Source organism: Marmota flaviventris, chromosome 1 (genome assembly GCF_047511675.1).
Source record: "Marmota flaviventris isolate mMarFla1 chromosome 1, mMarFla1.hap1, whole genome shotgun sequence".
Taxonomy (NCBI): domain Eukaryota; kingdom Metazoa; phylum Chordata; class Mammalia; order Rodentia; family Sciuridae; genus Marmota; species Marmota flaviventris.
The window spans coordinates 201,533,066-201,552,722 of record NC_092498.1 but is presented as its reverse complement, the minus strand read 5'-3'; the positions used below and the strand labels follow the sequence as shown (position 1 = coordinate 201,552,722).

Here is a 19,657-nt window from a genome sequence, read left to right as displayed (position 1 = left end):
GCTGCCTCTCTCCAAAACATACAATGCTATTTTTACCTTCACGAATTGCTTTAACATCAGCTGCGTTCTAGTTCAGTGACTAACCCCATTCCCACCCAAGAAGGGGTTCAAATTATCATCAATGCTGCCCATGAATGTGGTCTCTGAACAGATAGGAAAGCTGCTCTATGAGCAGGTCTCCCCAAAGTCCAGTACAGAGAGTGAGCATGTGAGCTCCTGCAGTGTTACAGTGGCTCAGATGAGGAGGGTAGGTTGTCTAGTCTGTGGTTACAGAAACCCATCTTGAATTTTCTTGTCCCTTTACTTGTCCACCCAACTAGCTAGTAACATAATACTTTTAGTAGTGATTAAAAATTACCTAATTGTTGGGCTAGGTATGCAGCTTAGTCATACAGCATTTGCCTAACCATGTGCAAAGCCCTGGGTTCCAGCCCCAGTATTGCAGAAAAAAAAAATGATCTAATTGCTTAAAAGTTAGTGCTTTGGGCGGGACCCGGGTTAGATCCTCAGCACCACATAAAAATAAAGGCATTATGTTGTGTCCATCTACACTTAATAAATAAATAAATATATATATATTTTTAAAGTTAGTGCTTCTACAGTCTGATTTTGATGTTGGGCAAAGTTTGGAAACCTAAATTGTTAAATCGTCAACAGGAAATCCATTGCGCTGTTTTCTTCCTTGATCAAAACTCGCTACCTCGGAAGTGCTCAAGAGCTACACAGACTATTTCCCTCACTGCAGAGTTTTCTTGGACAGTGTTGGTCTAAACCTTTTCTATGTGCTTGTGTATTACACACACACACACACACACACACACACACACATATATGCATATGTGCTTACATGGTTTGCATAGCTCATTTTTAATATGTAAATGGTGTCAATCTGGATATGTTATTTTGAAATTGCCTTTGCCACTTAATGTTGATGACTCTTTTACATCTGTATGTATAAATCAGCTTCATTCTTTTTAGCAGCTACATACTAGTCCACTTCATGACTATAGTATAATTTATTTAATGATTTCCAATAGTGATGGACTTATAAGTTGATTTCAGTTTTTCACCATTCCATACTAGACTGAAATGTGTTTTCTTGTCTTTGCAACTGATGATACCAAAATTGAAATCATTCTCAGAGATACATCTTCTGTTTGCCACAGACTTATAAAATACAGAATGTGCAAACTGAGAGATTTTTAACCTGATTCATTTGATGATGAAGTGAATGCTACAGGAAAGAGAGTTTTTCCAGTTAGTGAAGGAGGATAAGAAAATCCATACCCTACATTGTAGGTGAGGAAGAAATAGTTTTTCCTTAAAATAGCTAAGTCAAGGAAGAAATTTGTTTCTCTCTTAATTTATCAATTTATTATTTAACCCAATGAAAGGACTGCTATATACTGAGGATTGCCTATATCAGAGTGTACATGTCTTTGTGTAGCAAATAGTACCTAATTATTTCAATTTGTACCTGAATACTGAGGCTAAGCATTTTTAAAATTTTTATTTGTTCTTTTTAGTTATACATGGCAGAATGTATTTTGATATAGTATATGTACATGGGAGGCTAACCATTTTTATTGTCTATATATATGGATTATTTCCTGAGCTGTTCTTCATTGACTTTGCCCATTTTTTTTTTTTTTAATGATGATCTGCTGTGTTCTCTTTTTGATTTGTAAGAACTCTTTATATATTAACTTTGTCTTTTGGTCATGTATGTTATGTTTTCTCTCATTCTTAATGTTTTTCAATAACTTAGTTTTGTTTAATAAATAGTTGAAAACAACCTTTAACTGAAAGTAGAATATTTTTTATCTTTATATAGTCAGAGCTGGCTACAGTGATTTGTTTTAGCATTAATTCACAGAAAGTTCTTAAAATAAAACTTATTTTAACAATAAACCTTATTTTCTCATGGGCAATCAAGAAAATATGGAACTGAAGAAATGACTAGGCCTTTAAAAATTTCAATGTCTTAATAATATAAAATGGTTCTTAAAATTTCCGTGATAAAAAAAAAGGAGTAAATGTTTTATCTTACTAACATCTTAATTACCAATGAAAGGCTGATTAATGATTTTTAGTACTCTAAGAAAAAAAATTGATTTTAATTTTACAATTGAATAAAAATGTTAAAGAAAAATGTGTTTAAAGGCTTTGTTAAAGTGCCAATCTGTGTCATAAAGGCAAAGGCAAAAAATGAGTACTAGCAATATTTTAAAGAATCATCAATAGACAGTATGGTTTATAAATCAAACCACTGGGCTAGGAATAAGGGAACATTAGCTCTAGTATCAGCTTTGCCCTTAATTTGCTGTGTGGAGCTAAGTTTCATTCTAAGCTTTCAAATTCAGCTTATTCTTTAACTACATATATATTCAGTATTTAAGCTAGTGGTGGTAGTGGCAAGTAGTAGCTGTAGTCCTCAGAGTGACTCTCCTAGATACATACAAATAGACTGGAGATACTATTTTAAGAACTGTAAAAGGTATAATTTGCCTCTATTAATTTCATCTGTTTTCTTGGAGAAACCTAAGAATACTGATGTTATTAGTATGATGTTTCTTCAATTCCTAGCCTTTTTTTTTTTTTAAGGTACTGGGGACTGAACCTAGGGTGATCTACCACTGAGTTATACCTCAGCCCTTTTTTTTCATTTTGAAATAGGGTATTGCTAAGTTGCTGAGGCTTGCCTCACACTTTTGATTCTCCTGCCTCAGCCTCCCAAGCAGCTGGGATTAAAGGTTTGCGCTACTGAGCCTGGAAAATTCCTAGACTAATCTTGAAGTTTAATAATAGAAACATTATCCATTAAGTAACACTATGAACACTTGGTCTGAAACTAGCAAACAATATGTCTCATGGGACTCCCATAGCTAAGAAGGGCATATTTACAATGGTTTAAACAAATAATGATTATTTACACTTTCAAACGGAATTGTATCACTTAAAATGATACAGTTACTATTTATTATTATTTATAGCATTCTTCAACACAGCTGTTTCTTTAAAAAAGGGCTATGAGTTGACTTTTTCTCTCTGGATAATGACAAACAAGGGGTGATTTTAAGTAAAACTCTAAATCAGAGGTAGATGGAGAACTGTCAAGAAAAGGAATTTGTGATTCTTGATCTCCCATAGGAGAGGAAAAGACTGGAGAAAATATAGCATGAAATTCTGGTCCCTGAAAAGGCCAGGTGGGAAGCCATCATCAGCATTGAGACTCTCCTCAGGCAATCTTTAGATGGAGCCCTTCCCTTTACACCCTAGGTCCTGAGCGCCTCCTGAACATTAGGCAGAAGTGAGGGATCTCCAGTGGTCTCTACACAGCACTCTTGGGTCTTCACCTTGATCAATGAAGACCCCAAAGTTAAGTTAAAGTCACACAGCTCATTACTGGTAGAGTTAGACACAGATTCTAGGTCTCAAAAGACTTCCCAAATTCTGTTCCCAAAACAAATAATAGTTTGTTTAAAAAAATTATAATGCATTTTCTAATTGTTTTAGCCTTTACTCACAAAAAGCTCTTAGTAAATCTTCAAATGGTTTTAAGTTTATTCTAAAAATAAGGTTATTCCCTCAAGGATTGCCAAAGGAGATCTCTCTCTCTCTCTCTCTCTCTCTCTCTACACACACACACACACACACACACACACACACACACACACTTGGATAAAAGATAGTCCTTCAAAGCTTTTTACCTACCAAAACATTTGTCCCCAATGAAGAATTACTGATTATAACTAAAACCTTGACAAAAAGTACTGGGAAAAAGGCTGTGTTACAGTTGGTTAGATTTTCAAAACAGCATGAGGTGGGAGTTCAGAGACCTGGATTCAAGGTCACAGTCTATCTCTAGGGTCTTGGGAAAGTCACTGAACATTACTGTTACAACTGGGCAAATACTATCAACCTCTTAGGTACTGTTGGCACTAAATGAGAGAATGCAAACTATAGTTTTTAGAAGTATAAATTGTTATAGACATGCTTAACACTTAAGACAACACTGAAATAAGGAGACAAACAGGTACTTCAGTTTTACAGACAAGACAGTTAAAAAAAACCAACAACATAAAAAATGGCTTATCCAAAGACATGCAGTTAGGAATACAATCTAACCCTAGAAAAACAATGAATTAAGTGATACTATTTTTCAATGACCAAGGCTTCAATCCAAAGGTATTCCTTAGCAAGGTCAAAATTAATTGAATATATGTAGCATGCAGTTTGCAAGGGACACACTAGAAATAAGACCACGTACCGGGAGAACTAAAGGGTTCCTGGCCATCAGAGGGGTTCTGGTCTGTTTCTCTTACATAAAATGTAAGTGGAGTTGGTTTCAAAGACTTGAAGCCTGGTTTCTGGAGGTTTTCTAAGTAGACACTTAATCTCTTAAGAGAATTTTCATTGACTTCCTGGAAAAAAGTATGAATAGCATTTAAGACAAAATAGAAAAAGGACACAAGAGAAACTGTATCTAACCTTTTAAACACTATTGAGGTTATTTAATAATCTAGTTTAAAAAATTGGGATTTTCCTTTTTCTTCGTGCAATGGGGATTGAATCCAGACACTTGAACATGCTGGGCAAGTGCTCTATCACTAAGCCACATTCCCAGCCCTATAGAGCTCTTATCAATGAAGTACTAGGGAATCAAGACGAAGACAAAGTTGATGTAGAAGATATCAATGAACTGCAATGGAGTGATTTCCAGCATATACTGTCATGTGAAAAGAAGAAATGCACTTTAGTGAAGGAACAGCTCTATAGAAGAATGGCATCAATAATCATGCTTCTTGTTACTCTAAGCCTCTTCTCAGGAACACAGTGTGATTGGAAATTAGAAGAAATCATTGTTTATTTTCATATGTTGAATTTATTATAATATGATGTTCTTAGCTATGAGAGTTCATAAGTCAGGTACATTTTTTGCTAGTGTGATGAAATCTTCCAAATTATTTTTGATACATGTTTCTATTTTTGTCAAGAAACAAAGGAAGAATAGGGGCTGCGGCTGTGGCTCAGTGGTAGCGCACTTGCCTGGCATGTGTGAGGCACTGGGTTCAATTCTCAGCACCACATATAAATAAATAAAATAAAAGTCTATCAACAACTAAAAGATATTAAAAAAAGAAACAAAGGAAGAATAACACTAAAATTAACAAAAATGATTATCTATAGGAAGTGAAGAGAAATGGAATAAAGTAGATAAGAATGGAAACGAGACTTCTCAGTGAGCTTTATATTTAATTTTGACCTTTCAAATTTATAAATATTTTACATATTTTAAGATTAGTTAACGAGGATTTAAAACAACAACTCTGCATCAGTGTGAGATCCTGGACCTTGAGCCTGATGCTATGACCAAATGGGACTTGGGTCTGCTTCCTGTAAAAGGGAAGACTGGGTGAGTGTGTAGGAACAAGTTCCTGCATCAAGCCTGCATTTCAGTAAGGGTAGGGGGAAAAAAAAAGACCAATAAACTTCATAAATAAGGACATAGGATACCTGGAAAAGAAAAAATTAAAAACAGAAAAAAGCACTGCAGTGTAAGGAGGAAAAGGACTGCAGGAGGCAATGTGGGGTAGCAATTTTAAATAGCCTGGGAGAGCCTTACTGAAAGGTGATGTTTCAGTGAGAACGTAGAGGGCAAGCGTATCAGGGATACCCTGGGGAAGGATGTCTCAGGCAGAGGGAGCAGCTTATGCAAAGGACTGCACAGGGAAGGCACTCAAAAATACAAGGCAAAAGAGTAAGAATGTAAAGTCAGAAAAGCAATTAAACTCCAGGCACATTGTCAGGGTACCCTAGATCAGACTGAGATTCAGTGATTTGCTAGAAGGATTTGCAGAACTCAGAAGAGCAGTTATGTTCACAACTACGGTTATTACAACAGAAGGAGGGCAAATTAAAATCAGCCAGGGAAAAGGCACATAGAGCATAGTCCAGGAGAGGCCAAGGACAAGTTCCCAGATGTTTTTTCTCAGTGGAGATTTACGGACAATGCTTAGTCCCCCAGCAGTGATGCACAGGAAAAATGAGAAGTGCTGCCCATTAGGGAATCTCATTCAAGCCTTGGTATCCAGGGTTTAACTGGGGGCCAGTCTTATAGTTATGTAGTATCCATGTTACTAACTTTAGTTTTTCAGTCTTTAGCAGACCCTAGAGGTCAAATTGATAATGTGACCCAGGGCCTTATATGAGGAAAAGATGTATTTACCATGAATCACACTGTTAGCATAAACTATGTGGCATGGCTGACAGTTCCTGTTAGATGGTCTTATCCTATAGTTCATTCTCATCAGGCAGGACATTCCAAAGGCTCAAGGTTCATCTCCCAGCACTGAAGCCAGTTCTTTGCAGTGTGCAGGGCTTAAGCAACCCAAGTTCACTGAGTTAATCCTTTACAGCACACAGAGGCTGTGATTTAAAGACATTGTAGGTAAGGGAAAACACTCAAACATTAATAGGTTCATTTTTTTTTGCTTCCAGGTTTAAAAACTTTAAATTATCAACAATTCCCCAAGGTAACAGATAACTTTCTGTTGAATCAATTTAATAATTACTTTGAAAGTTTGTGACTTTGTGTAGTCAACATATGTTGGAAATATCAATAAGGATTATCTTCCTAGAGCAAATAAGTAAAATTGGTATATTTTTGACTGTAGATAGCAAAGGACAAAAAAAAAAGTACTAATTTTCAAGAGTTTAAGTTCCTTTTCAAGTTAAATCAGGTACTGATATTGATGAAGATGAAAGGAACCAATAAAATAATTCCAAAGCATTTGGCTTTGTAATTCTATTATTATCTAATGTTAAAAATATTGACTGTCCTAAGTTTATCATGTTTTTTTCCTTATCCATTTGTACACAGTAACTGAAATTGTAAGAAGGCAATCCTAAAGCAAAATTACTAGGGCATTGCAAAATATTCCTTGAAACATCCTTAAAAACAGGACTGACTATGATGATAGAGGTTTAAGTTTTATTTCAGATCCTCAATTTTAATCCAAGAACTGGTACAGAAAATATGACTACTATGCCGGCGTGGTGGCGCATGCCTGTAATCCCAGTGGCTTGGGAGGCTGAGGCAGGAGGATCGTGAGTTCAAAGCCAGCCTCAGCAAAAGCAAGGCTGTAAGCAACTCAGTGAGACCCTGTCTCTAAATAAAATATTTAGAGCTGAGGATGTGGCTCAGTGGTCTAGTGCCTCTGAGTTCAATCCTTGGTACCAATAATAATAATAATAATAATAAGAATAATAAAATAAATAAATAAATAAATAAAAATTTTAAAAAAGAAAGTATGACTACTAATACTCCAAAGTTTACATGGAAACTTTATGGCCTGTATAAGAACAATGACAATTTTCATAAAAAACAATCATTATATTTCCAATTTCCAGTATTTACTTTTTATTAATTTTATTTGAAAATTTACTAATTTTCAAGTTTCTATATTTCAAATTTGATCAAAGCACTAATTATATCACCATGACAGAATAATCCAAATTTACAGAACTCTCTATATTATATAATGTCAGAGGTAAACAAATAGAGACAACAGGTTAAAAAATAAATAAAGATTTACCCTTTCTCGGGGATGCTGTCCAAAGAAATCTGGGTGGACTGCAAAATAGAAAGGCCTCAAGGCATTGACTGCTTCTGCTCCTGATAAAGCTCTTGAGTAGTGGAACCAGTGAGGCAGAATCTTTTCTAGACAGAACCTTTCAAAGAGACGTGGCCTGATTACTCTGAGCACAGACACATATCCCCAACATGTGCAGTTATAGTCAAGTTAGTACTATACATGGGAAATATCAGAGAACCAAGATAGAAACCTGTGGTTTTCTGAAATCTATTAGGGTTCTGAAATAGTGGTTATAATAAATTCCTCTGATTCAATATGAGAAATACTAAATAATAATAAAATTTCCCTTCCCTAGTCCATTTTGAAATATTAACTGGTTTCATGGCAAATGATAATTTTCTTTGTAAATTTTCTTCCTCAGAAGAAAAAAAAATTCAATATCCAATAGTGTAATTTCTCCATAATGAAAATAGTTTGATAATTACGACATTTATAAAGAGATGGAAGACGTCTTTTTATTTTAAAACACACACTAGTGTGTGTTAATAACATTATTTTAGCTGGATAACTTAATATTCTAATTGTAAAATTTTGGCATAATCCACCTGGAATGTTTTTACAATAGTTTTTCCCCAACTAAAAGAAAAGTATAGTTTTTAAGTCCAAATGAAATTATCTGGGCTAGGGATGTGGCTCAAGCAGTAGCGCGCTTGCCTGGCATGCGTGCGGTCTGGGTTCAATCCTCAGCACCACATACAAACAAAGATGTTGTGTCTGCCAATAACTATAAATAAATAAATAAATAAATATTAAAAAAAAAAGAAATTATCTGCAATTTTTGGAAAGCATGCCATGAAACCTGTTTTGTTTTTAGTTAACATTTTTGAGACATGGTCTTGCTATGTTGCTCAGGCTGGCCTTCAATTGCTGAGCTCAAATGATCCTTTTGCCTCAGCCTCCTGATTAGCTTGGACTAGGTGTCATCATGTCTTGCTACACCTATTTTTAAATGTTATAATTTACCTTTACTATTCTAAAAGTTCTAAAAAGAAGATCTAGCTTTTGTGCACACATTCTTTCTGATATGGTAGGTGTGCTGAGTCTTTGGAAAGGTTTTACATCTTTTTTTTAAGGTTTTACTTTTTAAAATAAGACATTATTTTAATGTATAATAATTATTAAAATTCTTATTTAATAAGAAAAGAATCTTTTCTGGAGATTTTTCAACAATCTGGAGACTACCAACATATTTTCAGATTACCTTCTGTTTTTTGCATGTATTTGAACCTTTCATAAAGTCAATGTATAGTTTCCACATTAAGTATTTCAACAGGCCTTTGAACAGTAAGTAAAGGAAACAATAAGCCAAGGATTAAAGTCCTCAACATAAGTTTGTCTAAGTAGACGACAGTGACAACTCTTCTTATTCCCCCTCTGAGCTGTAGTTCTCATTTCCAAGTATATGACGGACACTTGGTTCTGCCAATCTCTTAAATTTTACATATCTAAATAAGGAGGAGTTATTTTTTTCCTTTCCTAATGTTGTCAAAACCTAAAATCCAAGCTACCTCACTACTCGTACCCATGTTCAATTACTTTGAAACTTGTCACTTTATAGTTCCTTGAAATCATTTCTTCTTTCCACTTTCTCTGGCCAATTAGCATCACCACAGAAACGGACTGTACGGTACCACAATTAGTCTACTTTCCTGTTTCTTTCCCTAACCACACTGCCTGCCACCAATAGGTTAACTTTCCTAAAACCCACTCACTGTAGTCCTGACACAAACACCTGTGATGGCTCCCACAATTTCTGTAGAATAAAATCTACTACTTAGTCCGGTATTTGAAGCTGCCCAATCTATCTTTCCAATGTGATCTCCAATTCTTACAGAAATCCCCAGTCAGGTCCCAGTGATCTTCCTCATTTTTTTCCCTTTCTTCTACATGATTATAGAGCCCTAATAATCTTCCCTGCCACCCACTTCCACCTTTCCAAGTTGTATTTGCTTATTTAACAATTACCACATACTACTGTGTACCAGGAGGTATGGTACCCATTCCCCCTAGAACCTTCCCTTTTATATTCTCATTACAAATAGTCATTTCTTCAGGGTACATGTCTCTGATCCTAGCTACTTGGGAGGCAGGAGGATTGCAAGTTTGAGGCCAGCCTAGGCAACTTTTTACCCTGTCTCAAAATAAAAAATTAAAAGGGCTCAGGATGTAGCTCAGTGGTAGGGCAGCCCTGGGGTCAATTCCCATTACCACAAAATAAATAGGAATTTCCTCTTCTAAACTCTAAAATAAGAAAAAAACACTATGTTCTGCATATTTGAAATATAATATCATAAAGTGACTGTGCTAAAGGGAAAGGTGATCGTTTTTTTTTCTCTTAAAAAATTTTACACCCAGTAATATTCTGAAAGACAGTATTCTTTTTCACTTTCTGCTCTGAGTGGACTCTTGGAGGACTTGGCTGTTCATGTGAACTTTGTTTTCCCTTTTTGTTCCTGACTTCCACTATAACATAAAATAGCCTTAGAACTTGAAATTAACCAAATGCGTAACAGATTCCCCCTTCTTCCCCAATGTTAACTATAAATTGGACCATGAAGCTTACCTCCTCCAAGGTCTCAGGTGGCAGAACATTTCTGAATATATATGTATGTCAACTTCCAGGCATCCATCAACTGCTTAAAAAGTTAAGCAGAAGCCACAAATGAACAAGTGGAATTTGCAATTAAAAACACATTGCCAGTTATGTTACCAACCCCCCAAAAGGAAATATTTAGGTTAGTCTAATAAAATATGGATAAAATTATACTATAAAACCATAAAACTCTGATAAAAGAAATCAAAGATATAAGTAAATGGAGAGACATCCCATGTTCATGAATAAGAGGACTCAATATTGTCAAGATATCAATTCTTTTCAATTTTGTCTATAGATTCAGTGCAATCACAATTATTTTATGGATATAGAGAAATGGAACCTAAAGTTTATGTGAAGAGCAAAAGATTCAGAGTAGCCAACTCAATGTTGAAGGAGAATAAAGTCGGAAAGACTGACACTACTTGACTTCAAGACTTACTCTAAAGGTACAATAATCAAGACAGTGTGGTACTGGCAAAAGAACAAACTGATCCATGGACAGAAAAGAGAACCCCAAAATAGGTCTATGTAAATATAGTCAACTGATTTCTCAAAGGAAAAAAGGCAATACAATGGAGCAAAGATAGTCTTTTAAATAACAGACATTGGAACAATTGGATATCCACATGCAAAAAAAAAAAAAAAGTAAACTAGACACAGAACTTATACCCCCGATAAAAATTAACTCAAAATGTATCATGGACCCAAATATAAAATGCAAAACTATGAAATTCCCAGAAGATAACACAGGAGGAAATCTAGATGACCTTGAGTATGAAGATGATTTTTCAGATAGACTACCAAAGGCATCACCCATGAAAGAAAGTATAACTGACAAGCTAGACATCATTAAAATGGAAAACTTCTGCTCCATGAAAGTCAAGAGAAGATGACGAGGGCTGGGGATGTGGCTCAAGTGGTAGCGCGTTCGCCTGGCATGCGCGGGGCGCTGGGTTCGATCCTCAGCACTACATAAAAATAAAATAAAGATGTTGTGTGCACCGAAAACTAAAAAATAAATAGAAAAGAGAAGATGACGACAGCCATATCACATATAAAAGATGTATCTGATACTGGACTGTATCCAAAATACACACACAAAAAAACCTCTTAAAACTCAACAATAAGAAAGTAAACAACCCAATTAAAAAATGGACAAAAACCTGAACAGACACCTTACCAAGAGGATTTACCAATGGCAAATCATATGAAAAAAAGTTTAACATGTCACCATGGAACTGGAAATTAAAGCAGTAATGAGATATTACCACATACCTATTAGAATGACCTAAATCTACAACACTGACTACATTGACAACAGTGTACTGCACCTACAACAGTGCAGGCAGGGACGTTGAGCCACAGGAGCTCTCATTCACAGCTGCACACTCACTGTTGATGGGAATGCAAAGTAGTACAGCTTGGTAGTTTCTTACAAACTAAACATACTCTTACCATCCCACCCAACAATTGCATTCCTTAGTATTTATCCAAATGAACTGAAACTCATATCTATACAAAATCCCACACGGATGTTGATAATAGTTTTATCCAATGTTTGGAAGCAACAAATATGTCCTTTATATAGGCAAATGGGTAAACTATGGTACTTTCAGACAATGGAATGTTATTCAGGCTAAAAAGAAAGAGGGTATTGAGCCATGTAAAGACATGGAAGAAACTTAACTAACTGCATATGTAAGTTAAAAAAAGGCCCAAATTAGAAAGGTTACAATTCAAAATATATGACATTCCAGAAAAGGCAAAAGTATGGAGATAATAGACCAGTGGTTTGCCAGGAGCCAGAGTTAGGGAGGAATGAATAGACAAGACCCAGAGGCTTTTTAGGGTTGTGAACCTCTTCTGTATGATACTACAATGGTAGAAACTCATCACATTTGTCAAAATCCTTAGTATGTGCACCACCAAAAGAGAACCAGATAGAATGGACTTAGGGTAATAACCATGTGTCAGTGTAGGTTCACTGATTATAACAAATGTGGGACTTGGGCAGTGCAGGAGGTTATGAGTGTCTTGGGACAGGAGATAAGTGGGAATTCTGTTTACTTTCTGCTTAATTCTGCTGTGAACCAAATTTGCTTGAAAAGCCCAAATTACTGAACAATTCAAAAGTTGCATTTAGGCCTATGACGGTAACAATGCAATCTGGGTTTAACTGTCTTGAGTGATATCTCAGTTTATGAAATCATGGGGGATTTCCTCCACTAAAAAGAAAGCTTTTGTGGACAGGCAGAGTTCTTAGAAAAAAAGTGAAGCCCCACCCGCAAGCAGTTACCTCTTTGGGTTTCAGCAGCAATGCTGGCACTGGAGCATTTGCCTACTATGTGAGGCCCTGGGTTCATCCCTAGCACGAGGGGTGGAGGCAAAGGTGTTTTGTGGCTTCATGAAAGTATTACTTTAAGTATTATTAAATTTTCCATTGTATCGAACAATGAGGAAATTTGCTGTATACATAAAAAAGCTGAATGTTTCCAAGTCTTTTAAAAAAATAATTACTAAGGCTCTTCCTAGATTGAAATTTTAGTTTTGATGAAACTGGTCTACACTAGATTTAATATGATTTTTGTTAAGGCTCTTGTAAAATTCAGTAAGTTCTAAGTGGTGTGTAGCTCCCCCGCATAAGCCCTCTTACTCTAATGCATTATCTCTCAGGATGTGAGGCTTTCCAAGAACGCATGTGTGACTGTATGCCAGAAACACCTGTATATTACACTATTACTCCAAACTGCCCTTTAATTCTGAATTTAAAATTTTTATTAACTGAATTAGCACAATGCTATAGTTTACCAGACTGGAGTTTAGTTTAGTCAGGGAAATTAGTGAATATCTTAATGACTTTTGTTTTTATAAAAAACAAAAAATTACAATTCTAGTTCCAGCAATAAAGAACAATAAAACAAATGAAAGAATAACACATATATCTATCATGCTTTTTATCTGATGCTCACAAGACTAAAGTCATTTAGACTGTGTATTTAAGAAAAAAAATGGCTGAAAGACACATACAAAATACTAGAAATAACCATTAGAGATATTTTAAAAGGAAATATATAATTTAGAACATTATGATTATTGTTTAACACTCTGGTTATGGAATCCCACATCTAATTTTTTGTACATGTTTTCAGGAGTACATAAGGTATGAAAGTTGGGGTTAACTATTTCACGGGATTTGTTAAGTAACTTAAGAAAAATAATATACATAAGGGGTTGGCAACATTGGCAAACAGAAAATTCACAAAAGTGGCAACTATCATTATTATATAATTAAGGGTATATAAAAATTGCAGAAGTCTTTTTCCAACTTAGTGAGGGCTTACATATAGATAGAACATGTAGTTAACTATAATATTTTATTTGAAGACAAATTCTGGGACTGTAAAATACCCAGAATTATCACAGTAAATGATCAATGTCTGAAAATCTTAAAATGTACAATGCAGTAGGTAATTTTGCTAAGACTTCATAGAAGTCTTTTTATTTATTTATTTTTTAGATGTAGTTAGACACAATACCTTTATTTTATTTTTTGATGTAGTGCCAAGGATTGAACCAGGGCCTTGCACATGCTAGGCCAGTGCTCTACCACTGAGCCACAACCCTAGTCCCTGAATACAAGTCCTAAGTACATTAAGTACAAATGACTGACTTAAGTATTTCAAACTTTTTAGTAGGAAAAATTATTTTGAATCTATCAGAATAAACATGGCTAATTGTTTATGTTTACTATTTCAAGACAAAATTAGTGCCTGCTTAGTAATAAAACATTCGTTTTGATAGAAATAGTATTTTTTTTCTCCTCAAAAAAGAAAACTGATGTGGGTATGATAATGTTGTGGTATGGGAATTGCTTCTTTATAAATTAATACTGATTTTTAAAAACACTGTTCCTTGGAGGACAGTGGAACAGTGAGAGGGAATGTAACTTCTTTTGCTGCTTCCAGCAATTCTCCCTTTTCACATACACCTTCCTATAGGAATATGTCATCAATTATATTGAGAAAGGAGAAAATTATATATATATATATATATATGTATGTGTGTGTGGGAATGAATTCATATATATATATTCAGTTAATAATTCTGACATCTACTTAAATTATTGTTCTAACATAAACATTTCCTACACAAATCATGGGAAGAATTAAACGTATATTTTCTGGTTCTTTTTAAGAATTGGAATGGAAATGGATGTTTTCCCTTGGAGACCTGTAAGTGGGAAATAACTATCACATGTTTCCTGTAAACTCTCCTTTAAGCTCTGAAGACTTAAGTGACAGGGAAACTGTGATTTGATCTAGCTCGTTTTGGAAAAGGGAAAAGGATAAAGGAAGAGAAAAAATACAACTTTAAGGGCCGAAGTCTTAAAGCAAAAACAGCATCACCAGGAACTTGTCAGAAATGCAGATTATTAGACCCCACCCCAGCTTTGCAGAACCAGAAACTGGGTAGGAGCCAGAGATCTCTGCCAGGACACACTCTCAGGGGACTCTGATACATGCTCACTCTGACAGCTGTTGCTTTAGGTTCTCAGAGGATTCTGAGGTGTCTGTTAGAAAGCTTTTAAACTTTAAATCACTAAAAATACCTAATACAGGGTTGTGATTGTAGCTCAGCGGTAGAGTGCTCGCCTAGCATGTGCGAGGCCCTGGGTTCCATCTTTAGCATCACATTAAATAAATAAATAAATAAATAAATAAATAATGAAATAAAGGTATTGTGTCCAACTACAACCAAAAACATAAATTAAAAAAAATTCCTAAAACAAACACAGGGAAAGATCTTTAGATGCACAATCATATGCCAAGTCAAATAATTTTAAAATTGTTCTGGAACTAGTTCCTTGTTCCCTGTATAGCTTATTTACTTTTTGAGATTTTGAAAAATAAAATTCTAAGTGGAGACAATGAAAGAGTCCAGCAGGCTGTCAGGCATGGCTGCTTGCCTTTGTGTGTGACACAGCTCTTGGTCTTAACCTTGCAAGACCAAGAACCCAACTGTACCGCTTCAGGCATAAATAAGCAGGCCCTGGAAAAACTAAATCAGAAGAGGTCTATCTGATGATCAAAACACCAACCTTTTAATCTATGTTGAAAGACATACTGCCGAGAATGGTAGAAGATTCAGATCTCATGTTTTCTTCCCTTACAGAACCAGCTACACAGAAAGTCATGTTACTATCAGCTGACTGAAGATACACTGCTAGAGTACTTGGGTGCTCTCCTATGTAGTAAAGTGAGCTGTGAAAGCTTGGGGCATCCACATCAATTGTAGGCTTCTTGTCTTTAAACTCTTAATGCAAGTGGTTCCTGTCCATATTTCACTTAACCGGATAGCCTTCCATTTCGAAAAGGCCTTAGGCATGCTACAAAACAACTAAAGAAGTTAGGCTGTCTTACCAGACTTGGGAGGCATTCTGGGTCCAAGAAGCACCCACCCAAGGCTCATGTGCCAAGTCCTGTGTAAAGTTCTGGGAATAGGGGGAAAAAAATCAAGACAGGGCTGGGTTTGTGGCTCAGTGGTAAAGTGCTTGCCTAGCATGTGTGAGGCAGTGGGTTTGATCCTCAGCACCACATAAAACATAAATAAAATAAAGGTGTCCATCTACAACTAAACAACAACAACAACAACAACAAAAAAAACCCCAAATCAAGACAATTCCAGCTCCCCAAAATCTTAAGTATAGAAGAGGGAAGAAGTGGAAAAACAGACACACAGGCAGATGATCATAAAACAATACAGTAAATGTAATGATACAGACATGCACAGGGTAAAATAAGAAACTGCCAGGTCTACACCTAAGGGCATAGGCGCTCTGGAAAGTCATGTTCAAGGAGATGGGTGTACTCTCTATATGGGGACTGGAAGATGGGAAACAATCCATTTACAGATCACTTAGTGTCTGTGCAATTCCAAACCAAATTTATTGGAAAGATAATTGGTGAAAAATCCAAATTATGGGGCAGTGTAAGAAAAACTCTTACTTAGATTACTTTCGCCAGATACAGAAACAACAATTAACAGTGTTTGCCAAGTGGAGGTCCCAGGACTGAGCTTTGACCTCTTGGGACAATTTTCATTTTAAAGTAACTTATTTAACAATTAACCTTAGGTTACTCTCATTTAAACTGTGACTTCCCTTAGTAACTATCTTGTAAGGTTTTTTTTGAAAGCAGGTTGCTCCATCTGGCTCTTTTCTAAATCCCTTGCTATGAAATTTAAGTCGTAACAATTTGCAGTAAGACAAACACTTTGGGAAATCTTAAATCGGAAACAATGAAGCCTAAAGTCTGTGTTCTCCTTTCAAGGAAAGACGAAGCACATATAGATACCCGCGCCCCGGACGAGCTTTAAAAGTTCAAAGCCCAAGCTGAGGTGGTTCGAGCTCTGCCTCTGCTTTCTCCTCGGAAGGGACCGACCTAGGATCAGGGACTGGGCCCGCGCTCCTCACAGCTTGGGCGTTCCAGGAGGCCGAGTTGTGCGAGCGCGCGCTCGCGGGGAGCCACCGCCCACGCCAACCAAGGAGCCGATAGGCCGCGCGCCGCCGTATCTCCGAGCGCCCGCACGCGGCCGGGTGCAGGTCAAGCAGCCTTAGGCCAACGCGCCTGCGCGCGGGCCGAGCCTCGGGGCGCCCCGCCGCGCTGACGTCGGCGCCACAGCCCGTTGCTTCCCTGACTTCTTACCGGCCGCCCGGGGGGCTCCGCTGAGAGCTTTAGGAGGCGCTGAAGAGCGCTCCGGAATGTGCGGGACTAGGCTGCAGGGAGACGGGTGGCTAGCCGGCAGGAGGTGGTCTGGCCCGAGGGCCGGCGGGAGGGCGGGGCATCACGAAGGGCAAACTGGGCGCGCGCTGGGGGGCGGGGCACGCATGCGCAGCGCCGCTATGCCCCGCCCCGGAGCCTGGCGAGGGATGCCGCAGTCAACGCACTCTGGGGACTCCCTGAAGAAGGCTTCGCGCTCCAGCCCCCGTCACGGTCACATCTTGTTCTTTATTCATTTTTTTCTCTCTAAATGATATGAATTTATGGTTTTAAGCACCAAATTAAAAATGAGGACTATTATGTTGGCGAGTACGCTGCAGATTTTAAAGCTGTCTTCAGAAAAGAAGTTTTAACTTCCAAAGTGGTTTGGATAGTTCTCGTATTTGTTCCTAATGTAACAAAATACAAATATTCAAAAAGCAGTATTCTAAGATGCACCAAAGGAAAACTTAAGGAAGCATGCCTTTAAATTCAGAAGGTACTTTGAAAGTTGTGTTCAAGTCGCTTTAATATTATTTTACCATTTGCAAAGATTAGTTGTAGGTTAGCTTAGACTGAACTGAGAACCCACTAATCCCTTTCATACCCTTACAGAAAAACTTCAAAGTTTTTCTGAACACTTGTTACCTGCTTGCAATGTTCCTTTTTATTAAATGGTGCACAGTATTCAGTGATTTTTTTCCCTGTTTGGATTTTGCAGTAAATGGGGATTTACCACACCGAAGTTCTTCTAAATTAATCTGAAAGGTCACTTTCAGTGTGGATAAAACTATTACAAATTACATATATCAATACAAACTTTTATTGCTTAAAAACAGTTAACTTGCTATAATTTTAAAAAAGTGCAAAAACTCAAAAGTGAAAACTTTATTTTTATTGCTTTTTATTTTCAACAATGATTACTTGAACTTAAAAAAAAAAAAAAAAGCCTTTATTAACTAATGATTACTGAAAAGCCAAACCTTTCCAGCCCATTTCATATTCTCTTTCAACCATTTCAGGGCAGAACAATGTTCCAAACTATAAACCTGTTCCTTATTAACATTGACAGTCATGTGCTTAATGAAAAGCTTTGGATCCGATATTCGAGCAGCCATAATTAACCTTTCCACTGCAGCTTGATAATCATCCTTGCTCCGAGGCTTGTTGTCTTCACATCTATAAAGTGAACATCTCACAAAGTCAGAAATTCTAAAAAGCAACAATATGGTTTCTTGAAAAGCTTCATTTATATTGGTACTAAGCCATGACACTCCTTTCACTTTATTGTTTTAGAAGTATCTTTCAGACAATGACCCATGCATGGGAAGAAAGGTATTGTAAATTTTGACCCAGTAATATAAAAATTTCATAAAAAACGAGAAATCTCATAAAATAGTTACTCTGATGATGATGATGTACATTTTATACTGTCTTTCAATTTTAATGATGGTGGCAACACCCAAAAATGATTGCATCACAAACTAGGCAGCAACTGATGACTTGTAAAATACTGATCTAAAACATAATTACCTATCACTTTGTATTTGCAAAGTTAATGACTGTATAATTATTCACTATAATGCATGAAAGAATATTAAATGAAGTTTTGCATTACTGACAACTGCATGTTAATTTTATCTTGATATTGACTATTGTTAGTTGAAAGCAAATAATAGTGGCTAATATTTGGTATCGAACTGTATTGCTGTATATCTTAACTTAATGAAGTAACAAGTCAGGACTGAAGAAAGTAAGTGCTAGAATTTACTTTTCTAATAAATACATTTTCTACCAGCTCTCTGCTATCAGTTGTGACTGTGCGTGCTTGTGTAAAATTCATTCTTTAGGGCACTTTTTCCTCTGGGATATAGGATGGGAAGTATTTAAAATAGAGATGTAGGTGTTATATTAGCACTTGAAACAGGAGCCAATGGTCAAAGAGAGGAAAAAGTGGCCAAGTGCCTTCTAGCTTAGCAAGTGGTGTTCTGGTAGACTGAGCATATGCCAAATATGTGTAGTGTTTTGAAAATCTAAAGATGAGTAATATTTTCTCTCAGAAAGGTTAATACTATAAGGCAGAGCTCAGCATGATAATAATAAGAGAAAACATACTCAGCTTGGATAAAAAAGAAATCAAGTTCTATGGATGTCACTAGTTATGCTCTAGGGCCACAAATACCCGCCAAATTCAACAGTGAGTAAATAGACGGCATGTGTGAGGAATGGAATGCTACCAGAAAAATCAAGCCCTCATTAAGATGATGGGAAGCCCAGTTGCCTCAGGCCACTATAGTTCACAGTGGTAAAAAGGAAATCCTCAGAAAACAAAGCTATTAAAAAAAAAAGTGTGTGCGAGGGGGTCCTAATTTTAGTGGGTTTTAAAAAAAAGGTGGAGCTGAAATTATTTTCTTTCTAGTGAGCTAGACTAAATGACTTCTATAATTAACAGAAGAAATCCAAAGTTGTTCACTGTCACTTTGGTTACTAGGTTGTTGGGATGACAATTTTCCATGGTATCCTGAAATTTGGGAAGTTTTTTTGAAAGGCACCAACTATCCTTTGTTCATTATATATAAACATCCTTGAAATTTGGAACAATCTTGAAAGCCAGGATAATTTCTCCTTCAGGAGAAAAAGGCAGG

The 19,657-nt window shown here is 36.4% G+C and overlaps 2 protein-coding genes across 4 annotated transcripts in view; both read right to left on the bottom strand.

Moving 5' to 3' along the window:
* Tcaim (T cell activation inhibitor, mitochondrial) overlaps window positions 1-17,111 on the bottom strand; it is a 34,761-nt gene extending 17,650 nt beyond the window's left edge. For 2 of the 3 annotated variants that reach the window (XM_027932004.2, XM_071600368.1), the window contains exons 1-4: window positions 16,959-17,111; window positions 10,222-10,294; window positions 7,599-7,734; window positions 4,271-4,424 (exon numbers count right to left, since the gene is read on the bottom strand). In XM_027932004.2, the coding sequence (XP_027787805.1) occupies window positions 4,271-4,424; window positions 7,599-7,734; window positions 10,222-10,250 (319 nt within the window). In that variant the 5' untranslated portion in view covers window positions 10,251-10,294; window positions 16,959-17,111. The remainder of the gene's footprint in view (window positions 1-4,270; window positions 4,425-7,598; window positions 7,735-10,221; window positions 10,295-16,958) is intronic. The other variant, XM_071600365.1, reaches the window with a different exon arrangement.
* Window positions 17,112-17,971: 860 nt separating this feature from the next.
* Window positions 17,972-19,657, bottom strand: part of Topaz1 (testis and ovary specific TOPAZ 1) — a 64,535-nt gene continuing 62,849 nt past the window's right edge. The window contains 1 exon segment of the mRNA XM_027932005.2: window positions 17,972-18,191. Coding sequence (XP_027787806.2) covers window positions 17,972-18,191 — 220 coding nt within the window.